This window comes from Centruroides vittatus, unplaced genomic scaffold, assembly GCF_030686945.1.
Source record: "Centruroides vittatus isolate TY-2023 unplaced genomic scaffold, ASM3068694v2 scaffold_386, whole genome shotgun sequence".
Taxonomy (NCBI): domain Eukaryota; kingdom Metazoa; phylum Arthropoda; class Arachnida; order Scorpiones; family Buthidae; genus Centruroides; species Centruroides vittatus.
In genome coordinates this window covers 4,274,978-4,291,755 of record NW_027122706.1, presented here as the reverse complement: position 1 = coordinate 4,291,755, position 16,778 = coordinate 4,274,978, and the positions used below count along the sequence as shown (strand labels likewise).

Genomic DNA, 16,778 nt, shown 5'->3' with positions numbered 1-16,778 from the left:
TAAAGAAGTAGCTTTAAAAAAATAGAAATTATGTTGCATAGTACAAGGTGGTTATAACTAAAGTTGCCCTACTCAGACCTGTCTAGAGTCCGTTCTCGTGGACGTATTTTGATGAAACTTGGTATATATGTTATAGGGACCCTGGGGAAAAGGAAAATGCAAAAAAATATTTAGTTCGAATTTTTACCACTAGGTGAAAAAATGGCTCACGAAGAACAAGAAACACAAAATGGAAACACGCAAAAGGTTTTTATTCACGACATTTGTTCAATATGCAATCCATTTGCATCAGTTACATGTTCAAAACGCCTTACAATGCAATACATTTGCGCGCCACGTGTTCAAAACGCCTTACAGTGCTGAAAGGCATTTTGTACATGTGACTGATGCAAATGGATTGCACATTCAACAAATCTTGTGAATAAAAACCTTTTGCCTGTTTCCATTTTGTGTTTCTTCTTCTTCATGAGCCATTTTTTCACCTAGTGGTAAAAATTCGAACTAAATATTTTTTTGCATTTTCCTTTTCCCCAGGGTCCCTATAACATATATACAAAGTTTCATCAAAATACGTCCACGAGAACGGACTCTAGACAGGTCTGAGTAGGGCAACTTTAATTATAACCACTCCGTATGTAAAATAAATTTTTATCACTAACAACTCATCATATATTTGATTAAATTCGTTAGATTTAAGGTGTGTTTACAGTTTAATAACAGAAATAGACATCGATAAAATCTGTTTTATGTGATTAATTGCATTACAATATTTGTGATGTTAAATCTACAGCTATTGCAGTAGAGTAAACTTTTTCCAAAGAGGTTACACGTAGTCTTATAGGAGTTTATATGGAAAATGTATTAACAAGATCAAAATTTATATTAATATGAAGAAGAAAGGAATACTTAATTCTATTATGAAACTAATGTAATTAATGAAATGACCAATTATTTCTCTGTTGAAATTACGATTAACTGAAATCACAAGTCAAAATGTTTTCAACAAGTTTTTCGTAAACCTCATATTTTTTATCAGTTTTTAGTAGGTCTCCACAGGAATAAAATCACCATTCGTCCTGCAAAGCTGCTGCAAGAGATAAGGGCGAAAATGGTCATTGCGGTCGATTTCAAATTCGTCGCTCTAATTCATACCATTGGATTACGATCCGGACTCTGAATACCAGTCCAACAATTCCATCTCATTTACAAGAAACAAGTTTCGCACATTTCGTGAAATGTGGCACTACTCAAATGGTATAAACATGACTTTTGGCTCGAATACTTTCGATAATATACTGTTTATGTAAATTGAAAAAAAAAAGAATTTTGGATAACGAAATCTCTCCAGAACAAGAAGAAGAAAGAACACTTCGAGCGAGAAACGGGCAGAGTGAATAACGGATGGCTTTAATAGGGGAAAAAAGTGAAATCTACTCCGTACGCGGCGCTAGTATCGACGAGGTTGTAAACAGACTAAGCGATACGTTGTCGGTTCTAAAGTACGATTTGTTAATTCTTTAAACGAAAATCCAATAATTATTTTAAGACTGGGTAATGGCTGATAGAGGTTTTAACATTCAGGAATAACTAATTACTAAAGAAGTTGTGGTAAATATACCCACTTTTATGAGAGGAAAAGCACAGCTGAGCAGCAGTTTGTCATCTCGAGACAGAAAAACATCTAGTAAAAGAATACATATTGAACGTATTATAGGAATGGCTCGTACTCACGTACTGTACATATAAAATTTTGAGGCAACACATGCATCCGGCAGTAACGAAACTTGGCAGTGAAATTATATTTATATGTTTTATGTTATGCAATTTTAGACCATGCATTGTTGGCAGAGATTCTTAATTTGTTTCACTGTTAGTCTAGCTCTCTATTAATACCGTATATAATTTTTTTTTCCATTCTAGACCCTAGCCTAATTTAAGTTTTCCATCTATAGTATTTTTAAATTTTTGTCTGTTTATAAATTCTAAGATTAAGAATGTATACTATCATACACAGTAAGGTCTTCATTGTGGAACTTCAATTCAAAGTAATATAGTGGTTTTAAAATTTGTACTATAGTTGAATAAATACTTGTAAGCTAATAAAAGAATTTTAATCTTTAAAACAAAATCTCTTTTTATTATTTAAAAAAATTCACACTATACACCATCTAGAAAAATTTTACATAAACTCAAATTGTAAAATAACAATTAGCTCAATTATTTTATAAACTTAATGTTTATAAAACATTTTTTTTAAAAAAGAACTGGCTTAATATGCTCATGGAAAAACATAATTAGTGTTTCAATCATGTCTGCAATGAATTTATTATCTCTTGGAATGATACAAACTTTGAAGTCACTTTTTGTGTAAATAAACAGATGAGCAACTTGTCTATTTGTCACTGCTAATTGTCCTTGGATTTGATGAAAATAATCATGATTCCGTTTTAAAGTAATTTTGTCATCAGTACATTCCAAATATGGTATCTTTAGCACATTCACAGGAAGTTTAAAATTGGAGTAAGGACATTTAACTTCTAATATTTTATCATCATCCACTAGCCCATCTGGACTTGCAGCTAAGAATGGGTATTTTGAATGAAGAAACATGCCACATTCTTTCACAGGAGTATTTACAAAAGAATATGTTTCAATTGCTTCTTTTTCATACCTTAAGCCGTGAGAAATTGCCTTACTTTTTATTGGCCTACTTGACAGTAATGAGCCACACAATTTTACTCTGTCTGTTGATTTTAATTTACAAACTTTTCCAAAGTTTGAAGATGTCAAATGCAACAAATGTTCCTTCTTCCAAACTGCACTTTTTCATTGTAATCTGGTCTCTTTTTCCAAATGTTTTATGTACTCCCTACTTGCTTCAGTTACATGTAAAGCACTTAAAAAACATTTCAGACATTGTGCTTTTGCAATAATCATGATCTGATTCTAAAGCCCTCATGTTTGCTGGTTGCCTTAATTGCAATATCGGTATTGCACAACCACTTTGCATGTTCATTGCCAAATTAATAACAAAGTTTGTATAATCAGGGATTGTACTGCCAGATGGTCTGGGGTCAAATTTTATGTCTTCCAATAATTTTCTTTTCATTCCTCTCTTCTTAAATAAATGAAATGGAAGCTCACTAGCCTTAACTGGGGAACCTTTATGTTGGCGGGTAGGCTGATGGAATGTTTGCAGAACCTGTGTGCATGTTTTGTGACACTTATATGTGCCTGTTCTTCCATATTCTTCTATTGCCAATAGTGTTACACATACATGTTTGCAATACGCTTTAGGCCCTTTACCTGCTGTACATTCACATATTACATTTTCTATAACCCCATCATCTGTAATTACTAAATCTGTGTAAATCTGTTCCCCTTGATTAATTCAGATTTTACATTACCTTTAAAATATAAAAAAATGTTTCTCTTTTGTTCCTCTTATTATTAATAAGAATTCATTAAAATACATCTGCACAGCAGACAGTGGCATTCTTTGATCTGACATCTCCATGTAGGCATCAATTGTCTCTATAGTCAAAACTGGTATTTGTAAACTTGGAGAGAGATCCTTATATTCAGATGAATCAGGAAGTTTGAGTTCAGGAGAGCTATCACAGGATATAGAAAAATTATGAGTTTCCTGATTCCTCTCATATGCCAGTAACCTGAAAATTATTGTAAACAAGTTTAATAACTAGTTAAGATATGATCACCAATATTTTATTTAGTTTTTTCTGTCTCATTGACAGGAAAGGCAAAAATTATTATTATATATTATATTCTTACCTTAATATATTACATATAATATAAAAATAAACAGTATAAGGTAACTGAACAGTATTGACAAGCACCTAAATATGGCATATATATAGTGTATGCCAGATTTAGTAAAAGAAAATGGGCAAAAATTCACTTGTACAAAAAGTTTATTGGTGAAGAAATTAGTCTTATTGCATTAAATTATTGAAACAAGATGACTTGTGACCAATAAAAAAGACATTTTGATTATATTTATTTTAAATACTCCAAATATTGTTTTCTCTTGGTAAAAGATTAAGATATATATCTCTTATATTGTCTTAGAACTTCATAGAAAGTAGTTTTGTTTGTATTGATTGTTGTTCTAAATTACAGTGATAACCTATTGGTACAGTTAACATTTCAGATACTGATATAAATTGGTTATAATATATCAGGCTCAGTACATGACCATATTCCAAAGGAAAAAAAATTTATTTTAATTAAAGTTTTGACCTTATGTATTGGTTAGACAAATGTGAAAGGAATCAATGAGAACTTTACTGATCTTTAAATGTTTTTATAGACGAAAAATGTGCATTTTGTGAAATCTTATTCTTAAAACTTTCATCTACTGGTAAGTTACCTTATCATGTAATAGTTATAATGACTTGAAATTATAAATGTAATAATTAACGATAAAAATATAGATGTAGATTATTTTAACTTACCTTTCTATTAAATCGGCTTTTCTACCAGCTAACTTGGCATTGTACTTTTTTAATTCTTCCTTTAATTGTACCGTTGTTAACCTTCCTAAAAAATATTTTCGTTCTTCCTTTATTATAAAGTAAGCTATCCTTCGAACGGAACAGCTTGTTTACAACCGTATCGATATGCGCGACACCTATGTCACGTGATCACTTTTTTCCCCTATTGTCATTGCCGTTAACAGATATCCTCGAGTTTCCTTGTTATGAGAAAACTTCTCAAGCCAGCTGTAAAAGGAGTGTCCAATAAAATCTATTTTCTCACTGATTTATTAATCAATTAATTAAAACAAAATCGTCAAATCTGAAGAGCCGTCATCAGTTATTCGTATCAAACAGTATTTATGCTCTCGCGGGAGACTTCACGTGCTCCAAACCATCTACCTCCTACATGTTAGTTTGTTATACAAATTGTCCGTGATTACGCAAAAATGCAAATTTCCCCGTAAGACATTGATTAGATAAACATATTTTAACCTAAATTTTTTTAATGAAAATATGTATTAATAAGAATCGTTTAATGTAAATTTTTATTTAAATACAGAAACAAAAACACATTATATAATTACAGTAAGAATGATAAAATTATCGAGAAGTGTCGAAAGTGAAAATACTTTATGACGAAATTTCGAAGTTGTCTATGACTTTGTGAAAAAAATTATTAAATAGATATTTTAGAAATTAGATAATTTATAAAAAATTTCAAACGAGTTTAATATATTGTTACTTAATTAGCTATATTTTATTAACTATTTGATTGAATAATAAATACAATTAATAAATCAAAAAGTTTTGCAACTTAACAGATATTACAACTTCTACTGAAGTTGTTACAAGTTACAATAGAAGTTGTACAACTTCTATTGTAACTTGTAATAGAAGTTATATAAAATACACGCGCGCACAAAGACTTCGTACTTCATTACTTTGTACTTCATACTTACCATTCTGTTATGAAACATATTAAAATCTTTAACTAAAATTCTTTTCAGAATATCAGGATCCCCTATAGAAATTTGAGGTTTAAATCCCATATACGTCCTAGAAAGCGAAAGAAAATTAAACTATTTTATTCAAAATAATAACACAATAATGCTTGAAAAAACAAAGATTTTCAACATTACTTTTACCTTAAAAAGATAGAAATCGTTTTATTATTGAATTTGTTAAAGTTATTTTATTTCCCATCTATACAATTACTTAACTGGTATAAAATTCGGCAATTACAATTTTCAAAGTTCAATTTGAATAAATCAAAGAATTCACAAATTTTTATCTAACTATAATATTCACTTAAATTGAGTTGTTATTTAGCCAAGTTGTATTATTTATTTTATAAGGAAACTAGAGCATATGAAGATCACATACACTCAAAAATAAATATTAAGCAAAATTAAACTATTAATAGAAAAGTATTCTACTTATTACTTTTTATTTTATTTTATTTCATAGTACAAGCCTGTGTGTACAGACATATTACAACAAGGAAAGACATTACAATCGTCAATATCAATTCCAGTATACATCATTATTTTGATAAATCTAAAATAATAGTATTCCGAAATGGAAGAAAACATTCTAGAAATGAAAACTGGGTTATAGAAAATTCTAAAATAGAAGTTGTTGACGAATACAAATATTTGTGTGTATTTTTCCAGTCCAATGGACTTTTTAAAAGCATTTAAAGTATATTCACAGTAAAGTTAATATTGGAACAGATAAAATTATTAAGGCAATGGGTCTGGTGGATTGTTATGTTGGAAAGATAAAATTATTCGAGTCATTTTTTTAGTCAGTAGTGCTTTATGAGTCCGAGATTTGGGGCTTTGATTGGAGAGGAAAAGACGACAATTTGAAAATTAATTTTATTAAACATTTATATTTTTTTAAAAGATGGATTCCATCGTACATTATATATTTGTAGTTCCAAAGGGTTCCTCTTTATTTTAATATAATAAATAAAATAAAATAAAATAAAAATAAAATAATTTAAGGTGGGTTACGTAAACAGTCAGTCAGCAAACTGACAGACTCCGCTAAATTATATTTAATTTCTGAAAGAGTAGCGTGGGGAAATCGAATTGTGTCATTGTTGCAAAATTTTGGCTATTTTGAAACAGATGCCTCTGATATTTTAATGAGATTAGCAAATAATTATTTAAAAGATTTTAAAGATTGAGCTGCCAATTATAAATATAATAAATTGTATTTGGATATTTTTAATGACTAGGGCTCGGTAACTTATTTAAGTGTAGAGAGACCATTTTGTATTATACAAACAGTGTTATATGTGCGATGCAATATATTTAAAAGAATGATAGCCTTCTGTTTAGATTATTGTGAATTCTGTTCCACTCGTGTTAATTTTGATGCTTTTCATTTGGTAACTGAATGTGAGGCTCTGAGAAAAGTGTTTTGGTTCAGATTATTTATCGGTTCAATCATATAAGCAATTGTCACATGACTGTATTTATAATTTTATTACTAAGATAAACGGCTAATGGAAACTAATTTGATTAATTTAGGACGATATTGTGGATATAGTATATTAGAGGATGTTTTAGTGTTTGAAAGTTGGCAGCGTTTTTCGTCGGCGTTTTTGGCGTACTATAATTAATAATTAAACAATTACCTGGAAAAATTAAATACATTTTTTTCTATGTAATTTTTATAGCATTTTTGTTTGCATCGACTATTCGCTGTCATTTTTGTGTGTTTTTTTTTCTGGATATAATTATTATTCTCAGTTTTGATTGTTATTGTTATTAATATTGTATTGCTTTTTTTTAACGGACTTATTATTACGCGCTGTACTGTTAATAAAATATTCTATTTAGAAAAAATTTTTATTTTTATCTAGCATAAAAAAAATTATATTACAAATTTTACTTAATCATTAAGAATTCGCCATAAAAAATTTAATCAATGGCTCTTTCAAACGATGTTAATTAAAAATCGAGATGCGTTTAATGATACATTGTTTGAAATTTTTGGAAAAAGACAACGCATGTAAGTTAGTAATTGGAAAAAGAAACTTAAACAAAGCATAGACAACAAAAAGATTTATCATTATTGTTTGGAATAATCCAGACAACCGAATAAATGTCATTTGAAGTTCATCTTTCTTCATGCTTTTTTAAACTTTGGCCAAATACTAATATATTATTTGAATTCACCAGTTTTAAGCTTTGTCAGACAATTACTTCAATAATTATTTTAGAAAAATTTTATGTATATCTAAACTTAAAAAATCAAATTATACAGCTAGGATTTCACTTAAAGTATTATCAATAAAGTATAACGTAGTATTTTTTGAAGCCAGTGTGTTTTAATTAATTGAAAGATGCTGTTTTTATACTGTTGTTTGGACAATGAATCCATGTCTGGATGAATTGAGGTATATTTGATTGTAATGACAAAAAATATTCAGATTTGTTCAGATAGATGTAATAGATTTCTATAAAATAAAAATAACATTTTATATTTAAGAAAGCATGCAAGATTATAAAATCGGATTAAATATGGAAAGGTAAACAGTAAATAATTAGTACAATATCTTCAAACAGTGGTAGTGACATCTAAAATTTACTATTTCAGGTTTAAATAATGGTTTTTTAAATATTACAATTTTAAATATAATTTATTAAATTTGTGTATTTGTTTTATTTTATTTTGTAGTATTACTAAGTATTGGTTGCTTCACTCCAAATATTTCTTTTGATTCAAAATTTGCATGATTTGTTTCATTCCCTATAAATTATTTATAAAAATTTTTTAGAAATATCTTATAATGTAAGATTTCTTCCTATTTCAGAGGGTTTTATAATTTTTTTACAATCAGTTTTCAATTATTTCTGTCAATTTTTGTTAAATACGTTCAGTCTCTGTAAATATAGCGAGCTCGATTGTGTAATTATAAAAATAATGTAAAGCTAACTGTAGAAGAATTTAAATTTTTAATAAACGTGTAATTCTAATTCATATATTGAGCTTATTCTTTACAAAAATCACTGACATTTATTAATGTAAAAAATTCACAACTAGATAGTGGCAACGCCTTTACCGCCTAGGCTATGGCTAACTCGGGTTAATTCCTTGTCAGAAACTTTAAAAAAATTTTCAGCATGGTTAGTCATGAATGTGTGCGTCATCTCTCAATACCTGACCTCATTGTAGACCTAGAATGGGAGTAATGAGAATAGAAGGTGTATGGGAAATCTTAAATATTTCCTACAGCACGGAAAGTATAAAAACAGTACATTTAGTTTTTCCCTTCAAAATACTTATTCTCAATAATAAGTAACATTTCATTATTATAAATATTTTTCTCGAATAATAAAACTTTTAAAAGTAAGACATTTTAATAGATTTATCTTTTAAAAATAGTTCTAATAACTTAATAATTTATGCAAACATTACGTCAACTCACCCAAAAACACGGCCATATTTTTCATATTGTTCTGTTACCAGTAAATGTATGGGCTGTAAGAACAAAAAAAAAATTGAAATTCAATGATTCGATTTCATCCTCTTACTGCAAAGCTTGCAAAAATTGTCCTATTTGTTGTTATAATATATTATTCGGATATAACGTGTTAAATGGTGCTTATTCTATACTTGGTCAAGCATACAAATATTTACTATGTCTGTAACACAAGTGACCTGTGAACGGAGCTTTTCTACGTTAAAATTCATTAAGATCAAGTATCTCGCAAGAAAATCTAGAAGCTTTCGTGTTAATGTCAACGAAGAAGGATATTTTAAATGAAATAGATTCTATAATTAAAATAAAGACCAAATCTGCCCAAAGAGGGATCACCATTTATTTTGTGTTCCAAGACAAACACTTTTCGGCGACTGACCTTCCTTTTTAGGTTACTTGTCGCCGGAAGGTTATTAAAAAGTCCTTTTAAAACACACAAACACTTCCAATTAAAAGTCGGCGGTCAGTCGCCGAAAAGTGTTTGTCTTGGAACACAAAATAAATGGTGATCCCTCTTTGGGCAGATTTGGTCTTTATTTTAATTATAGAAAAATTCTCCATCGGACGAAAATTTACTGATGAAACTCTACAAATGTCGTCGCCAGGGGTCAGCTGTCTAATCTACATTGTCCAGCGCCTGTTCCCAGTGGATAAAAGCAGCCAAGATACCCCAAAAAAGGCAAGATGGATGTAAGAAAGATGTCTGATTTATGTCACCAGTTCCTTTTTTAAAATTTTGTAATTTTAATTGGAAGTGTTTGTGTGTTTTAAAAGGACTTTTTAATAACCTTCCGGCGACAAGTAACCTAAAAAGGAAGGTCAGTCGCCGAAAAGTGTTTGTCTTGGAACACAAAATAAATGGTGATCCCTCTTTGGGCAGATTTGGTCTTTATTTTAATTATAGAAAAATTCTCCATCGGACGAAAATTTACTGATGAAACTCTACAAATGTCGTCGCCAGGGGTCAGCTGTCTAATCTACATTGTCCAGCGCCTGTTCCCAGTGGATAAAAGCAGCCAAGATACCCCAAAAAAGGCAAGATGGATGTAAGAAAGATGTCTGATTTATGTCACCAGTTCCTTTTTTAAAATTTTGTAATTTTAATTGGAAGTGTTTGTGTGTTTTAAAAGGACTTTTTAATAACCTTCCGGCGACAAGTAACCTAAAAAGGAAGGTCAGTCGCCGAAAAGTGTTTGTCTTGGAACACAAAATAAATGGTGATCCCTCTTTGGGCAGATTTGGTCTTTATTTTAATTATAGAAAAATTCTCCATCGGACGAAAATTTACTGAAATAGATTCTGATGATGTCATTAATATTATTGCTCAACAAAGCAAACTTTTAAATAAAAAATTAATGTTCTAGACTTGTGCTTATTGCAATTTTTGTCAATGTTGTATTTTGAATATATTTAAATATAAATAGAAAAAAGACATTTTTTTTTATTTATGGGCTGAGCCGGTAATGATTTTTTCCACACAGAAATTTTAAGGCCAGTCCGCCCCTGGAATATACTAATCAGTGAAAGTTCCTATCACAAAACATTATATGATAAAACAACCATATTATAATATACGCAACTCTCCATTTTTTTATAATTCAGTCAAAACACAATTTTCTATCAATTGTTTGACGTAAATAAACTTTTGTTAACTTAACTGAGAGTAAACTTCCGCCATATTTATAAATACAACTTAAAATTAGTTCCTTATTTTATCGAAACTTATATGGAAGAATTTTTGATTATTACATAAGTTTACATGAAATTAATTCTATAACTTATTTTTAAGTATGAAATATTTAAAAGACAATAAAATGACTAATTTTATTAGTGAAGATAAATAAAAGTAAGTTTGATTAATAAAACTGAGTGAAAATTTCAGTAATTAATTTCAAAAATCAGAAAATATTTTACTGTCTATAAAAAAAATCCACAAATGAAAGTCTTAAACATTTAAACAAAGTTATGTTTATTTTTGTAAATAGTAGTTGAATACAGCAACTTCACGGTAGGAGTTTGTTTGTAGAAATGCACCAATAAAATGCCAAAGAAAATAAAAATAATGAAATAAACATTTTTAATTTAAATAATTAATTTCATAAAATAAAATAATCTATTAAGTAATTAAATGTGTGAGGTCCAAACCTTCAGATCCTAAGATTAAAATTACCCTATGTCTATCTACATTTAAATGGAGTGGCAAATAACCATCTTTTCCAGGGTGGCATTATTGTTAGGTTGGCCCCTGGTAAGTTGACGCCTTAACTGCTTTGGCCATCTACATAACTAAACGAAATCTTAATGCATAAACTTTTGCCATTTTCCGGCTAATTTATAAATTTCATTAATAATTTATAACAGCTTTTATGCCTTCTGTTCAAAATTCCCAGATAGATATGAATTTTGATAACTCAAGTTCTTTAATATTTATCCATTAAGATAATGTATAAAGGATTTCCACAACTGAAAATCTAGGGTAAAAAGTCTGATGAATATGATAAACATTTCAAATCATGGACATTTCAGGAAGGCAGTACTTTATCTATCGCTAATAAAAACAGAATTGTAAAAATTATCAATATTTCTTTGCCTCAATCGTAGCGAAAATCTTTTTGTTTTGTTATTAACAAAGTAATATAAGTTATTTTTTAACTGAAATTCTTGTCAGTTTTCCATAAAATGTTTTCCACTTTTGTTCTTATGCTACATTTATTTTTTGTTTTAAAATCTTCAAAATGCTGTAAATATTGATACAATAATATTAATATTTTGTATAGAAAGAAAATTATAGCAAGTTATACAGAAACAAGCGGTGGAATGAAGTTTATATGAGGATACTTTTTTCTATTTTATCAAACAGCAATTAAAATAAATTATTTTTAATGTTACGAAAACATTAGGCTAAATTTCCAATTTAAAAATTCTAAATACACTGTTATATTTTATTTCCTTTTAACTGATTTTAACTGATCAAGAAATTTAATGCATAAATATACTAAATATACATATAAAACCATCTCACCTTATATCTAAACTTATATATTCCTTTAATAACACTCCAAATTCCATCCACTGGTGTCTGAATTCCTTGATTTGTCCAATACTGTAACTTTCTTTTTAAATATCTAAATAAATGTTTAAAAAGGTACACGTAGATTTAAAATTATAAAAAACAAAAACACATATATTTTAATAACAAAAGTTTTATTAAAAGAAATCAACTCTGTATTAAATGATTGCCAAGTCTAAATCTAGTATAAGCATGTCTATCTTGCCGACACACGTCATTCAAATCATTATTTCAATGGCATAAAAGAAAAATTTCTTTTATGACCATTGACAATCATTCTCTTGACAAGCATATATTTCTAATAAGACTGGAAGAGATTTCACAAATAGTAAAATCACAAATAGGGAAGTACAGTATAGTATATAAGTATAGAATTAATTGTATAACTATAATTCTAAAAAATTAAAATTTAGAAAAAAGTCTTCGAGCAAAAAACACTCTAACAGCGCCGACTTCGAGGAATTTACGACATAGACAGTTAACAATTTAAAAAAAAAACGTTTATTATACTTTTTCTCTTTTATCTAAATGCATTTCGCATCAGTGTTTTTATAGTTGACAAAGCTATCCGAACAAGCATCAACAGATATTCCCATATTAAAATTTATGCTATTTACGTATTTCTTAATGCTGTAATGTTTTTTACGCGACGTTTAACAATATTGTTTTCTTTATACAAGATTTAATATTATTTTTATCAATTTTACAATTAAAAAATTGCAATGTTTATACCATGGAGATTCTCTGTGTTTTAGACGTATAGCCGCTTCGTGTTTTTAAACCCTTTCTTCTAGTTTACGCTTGGTTTTTCCTATATAACATTTAGGTTGAGGACACGTGCATGACAGTTTGTATACTACCCCTGCAATATTTAGTTATTGATCTTGTTCCTTTTCTTCTTTATTAAGAATAAAATTTATTACATTAGATAACCTATTTTTTGAGTGGCTATATAATATGAACAGAAACATCATTAAATTGATCATTGTATTTTTCATATAAACAGTTTATATATGGGAAAGGAACATAACGACAATTTGTTTTTTCATTTTTTACTTTATATCTGTTAATCATATGATTATCGCACCACTTACTTAAAGTATTTTTCGGATATCCGTTTAATAAATATTTTCTAAATAATTGTTTATCTTCTAATATTCCGTAAGTATGAAAAGTCATGCAACGTTTAGAAAACAATTAATTACAAATCTTAGTATCCTACAGATATAAAAAGAAATACTTTTTTCATGAAATTAAGAAAAATATTAACAAGAACTTCACTGCCTGAAGATATTATATAAGAAGAAAAACGATATTTATAAATTAAGCATTTAAACACTGATATAAACTGTATAAGTATCGATCCTAGAATGGTAACAATAAGGGAATCACATTGTATATATCTTGTTTATTAAACTTTAATAGATAGATAGATTGCCAGTGTTTAAAATGTCCGTACATAACTTTATTGGTTCCGTGTAAATAATAAAAAATTAAATCTTACCCACTCTAAAATTTTATTAAGTTAACGTGCTGAATAAAATTACCACGGAAGTGTATTGCACCATATGAAACTGTTCGATCACTTTTAGTAACGAAAGGGAACAGATTTCAAGAAAGAAAAATACCATAGTTTTTAATATTTTATTTTCCTTTTTTCTGCAATAATCAAGGGTGTTTCCATCACGCTAAACGAGTAATTATCAATTAAATAATGTTTCCAAAGCAATAAAAATAGTAATAATGAATAACTTTTAAAATAATTTATTAAACCCATAATCTAATCGCACTTAACCCGAAGAAAACATAGCCATGTAATTAACATCATATTATATTATTACATCCAGTAAGAGTAAAATTTTATAAAAAATAAAAATAATAATAATAACAGACGAAAGCATATACAGAGGGTGATTGGTTAACGAACATAATCCGTTCCAAACTTTGTTTGCTATCCGAATTGTTCGTTAACCGATTATCGATTTACCTTAGGTTTTTATGGGGATTTGATTAATTCGTTCTGGAGACCTCCCAAAAATAAAAAAAATATATACTTTCTTACTACATTTATGTATATGTAATAATAAAAATAATACATATATACACAGTCTTGCATTTTTATTAGTCATGTTTTTTCTGTTTTGTGGGGGTTAAAGAATCTGTCTATTGTCGATTGCTTTTCTCTCTTCTTCAGGATTTTTCAGAAGTAATTAATAGCATTGTAATTGTAGAGATCCCAAGCCTATTAACCTCAACCTAGTTTGGATGTTATTCTAAGACCGCTGTTCCGACATCCGCCCACAACTTGAAAAAATGTTTAATAGAAGATATCAGCATTAATCCTCTTTTTCAGAAGAAAACATATCTTATCTCGCCGAGTTTCTTGGTGTTCTTCATTCAAGAGTACTTGGCGTTCTTCTGTCGTCAGATCAGTTTTAGGTTCCATTATGAGTCTTCAATGGTCTTTATTTCTCAGATGTGATTTTTGTTACTCCTTTAGCTGCTTGAGTCTTCTTGATAATACAGTATCTTTCTTAGATAAGATTGAACTGCAGCCTACTGTAGACCTGTTCAAGCCATACTGCCCAGCAACATCAGACATCTTCTGCCTACTCTCTACCTTTGCTATTATATTCTCACCTTTCAAAAATAAAAACCAACGCAAAACTTATCGAGTACCCACCCGACAGTCTCGCGAATACTATAAAAGAATTGTTTCTGTCAGAAAAATAAAAGGCTGGAATTACAAGGGAGAGTTTCAAAGTTCGAAGGAATACTATTTGATCAGTATATACTGGGTTGAGCGTCGATGTCGATGTCGACGTCTCCCGCGCTCTGAAAAGTTTCGAATTGTTGCCTGAAGACGAGGGAAGACCAATCGGTATTCATTATTTTACGTCGCTTCTTCTTTGTGTTTGTTCTGTGATATGTTCGTTATCCGAACATAAAAATCTTTCGCGAAAGTGTTCGTTATCCGATTTGTTCGTTAACCGAACTGTTCGTTAGCCGATCACCCACTATTAAATCTGAAATGCTATGATGTGATAAACTTTTCAAACACATTATTATTTGTTTTATATTACTTTTTTCATTTATTTAGGCTACTTTTCTTTTTTCTAAAACAACTCAAATGCAAGGTCAGGTTCTTATGAAATATTTAATCGTTTGATTTAAATATCTTTAACACAGATAAACAGTCGATGACGTATATTAACGTCATAGCATTAATGAATTTTATAACAGGATGTAATTCACTACTTTTTCAATATTAATTTATTTTGATTATATTATTAATTCTAAATAATACTTGTACATTTTAGACAGTATATATATTTAATCATAATTAATTTAATCAATATAATTTCAAAATATATATATATATATATATTATATTCTTGTTATAAATTATAACTTATAAAGATTAAAACTTGTAAATAAATAAATCTGTATATTTATATATATATATAGGAAATGGAAATGCAATTCTATATATTAAATTTTTTAAAATATATGTAGATTATGTTATTTTAACCTAAAATATAGACTATATGTCTGAATTTATTCGCCTATATTAATTTACTATTTCAGAACAAATATCTATTATTATTATAAATCAAAAAAGCACTTTTATAAGCAATTTAATTATTTATTATTATTAAGAAAGAAACTTACATAATGTATAGAAACAAAATAGTCCCGATAATCGTAAAACACGTGGAAAGGCTAAATTGTTTCAACTCCATGACAGCAAACGACATGTTACTGATTACCAGTTAAGAAGGAAACACGAGTTATATTAACTGTATTATCACAATGTGAAAGTATCAATGCACGCGGACTATCTAATTATTCATTAGGCACAAACTACTTTTTGTATCTGAGAAACTCAGTATTTTTTGTTTTTGTTTCTTTAGAGTGTTTTCTATGTTTTAATTCAATTTATAATGCATATATTACTATTATCATAACAAGAATAAAAATAAAATTTTCTATAAAACATTGAAAACTTATTCTTTGCTTATACAACTTAAATTACGTTTTTATCTGTTTTGAGTTAAAGTTGAAATTTTGTTTGATCTATGTAGAAATATTGTTATATATAATTTGGGTATTTACATTTTAGTTTATTTTTTAATTAAAATTTATTGTATTTGAATGTATAAAATTTAAAGCATTGATATTCAGTTTAATTAATTAATTAGTTTATTAAAAACTTTGCTTAATTTATTTAATCAAGGTTTTAATCAAACATTTTCTTTAAATTTGCCGTTTGTAATTAAAAATTGTTAGGTATCTGTTAAGTTATAATGTTCTTTTAATATCATCATTGTCATCAGCACTATCGAAGTTACTAAAGTTATTAAAGTACTGTAATCATGAAAATTATCTATATTTTTACACGTGTTATAGTTAAACTATGAATTATGTACCTTGACGATAACGGAAATTATATAACAGAACTAATTCCTGTATTAACAAATAGGGGAAAGTAGTGTAATACAATGGCTCTAAGAGAAAACTAAATAACACATTCGAATTTATATAAACATTAAAACTTTATTAGCAAGATGTAATTTTGAAATATTCTTTAGAATTTAGTTTTATTTACTTTACATACGAGTTATTTTTAAAATTTTTATTAATCAATTTTCAATGCTATCCATCGAGCTGGAATGCCCGACCATGTCGAGTATCACCGCTCAATGATTAT

The 16,778-nt window shown here is 28.3% G+C and overlaps 1 protein-coding gene across 1 annotated transcript in view; it reads right to left on the bottom strand.

Annotated features, from left to right (window-relative positions):
* The window catches only part of LOC136988791 (uncharacterized), a 104,244-nt gene extending 88,349 nt beyond the window's left edge, over positions 1-15,895 (bottom strand). Inside the window, exons 1-4 of the mRNA XM_067286753.1 lie at positions 15,740-15,895; positions 12,020-12,122; positions 8,944-8,996; positions 5,459-5,555 (exon numbers count right to left, since the gene is read on the bottom strand). Coding sequence (XP_067142854.1) covers positions 5,459-5,555; positions 8,944-8,996; positions 12,020-12,122; positions 15,740-15,825 — 339 coding nt within the window. The 5' untranslated portion in view covers positions 15,826-15,895. The remainder of the gene's footprint in view (positions 1-5,458; positions 5,556-8,943; positions 8,997-12,019; positions 12,123-15,739) is intronic.
* Between the last annotated feature and the right edge of the window lie 883 nt (positions 15,896-16,778).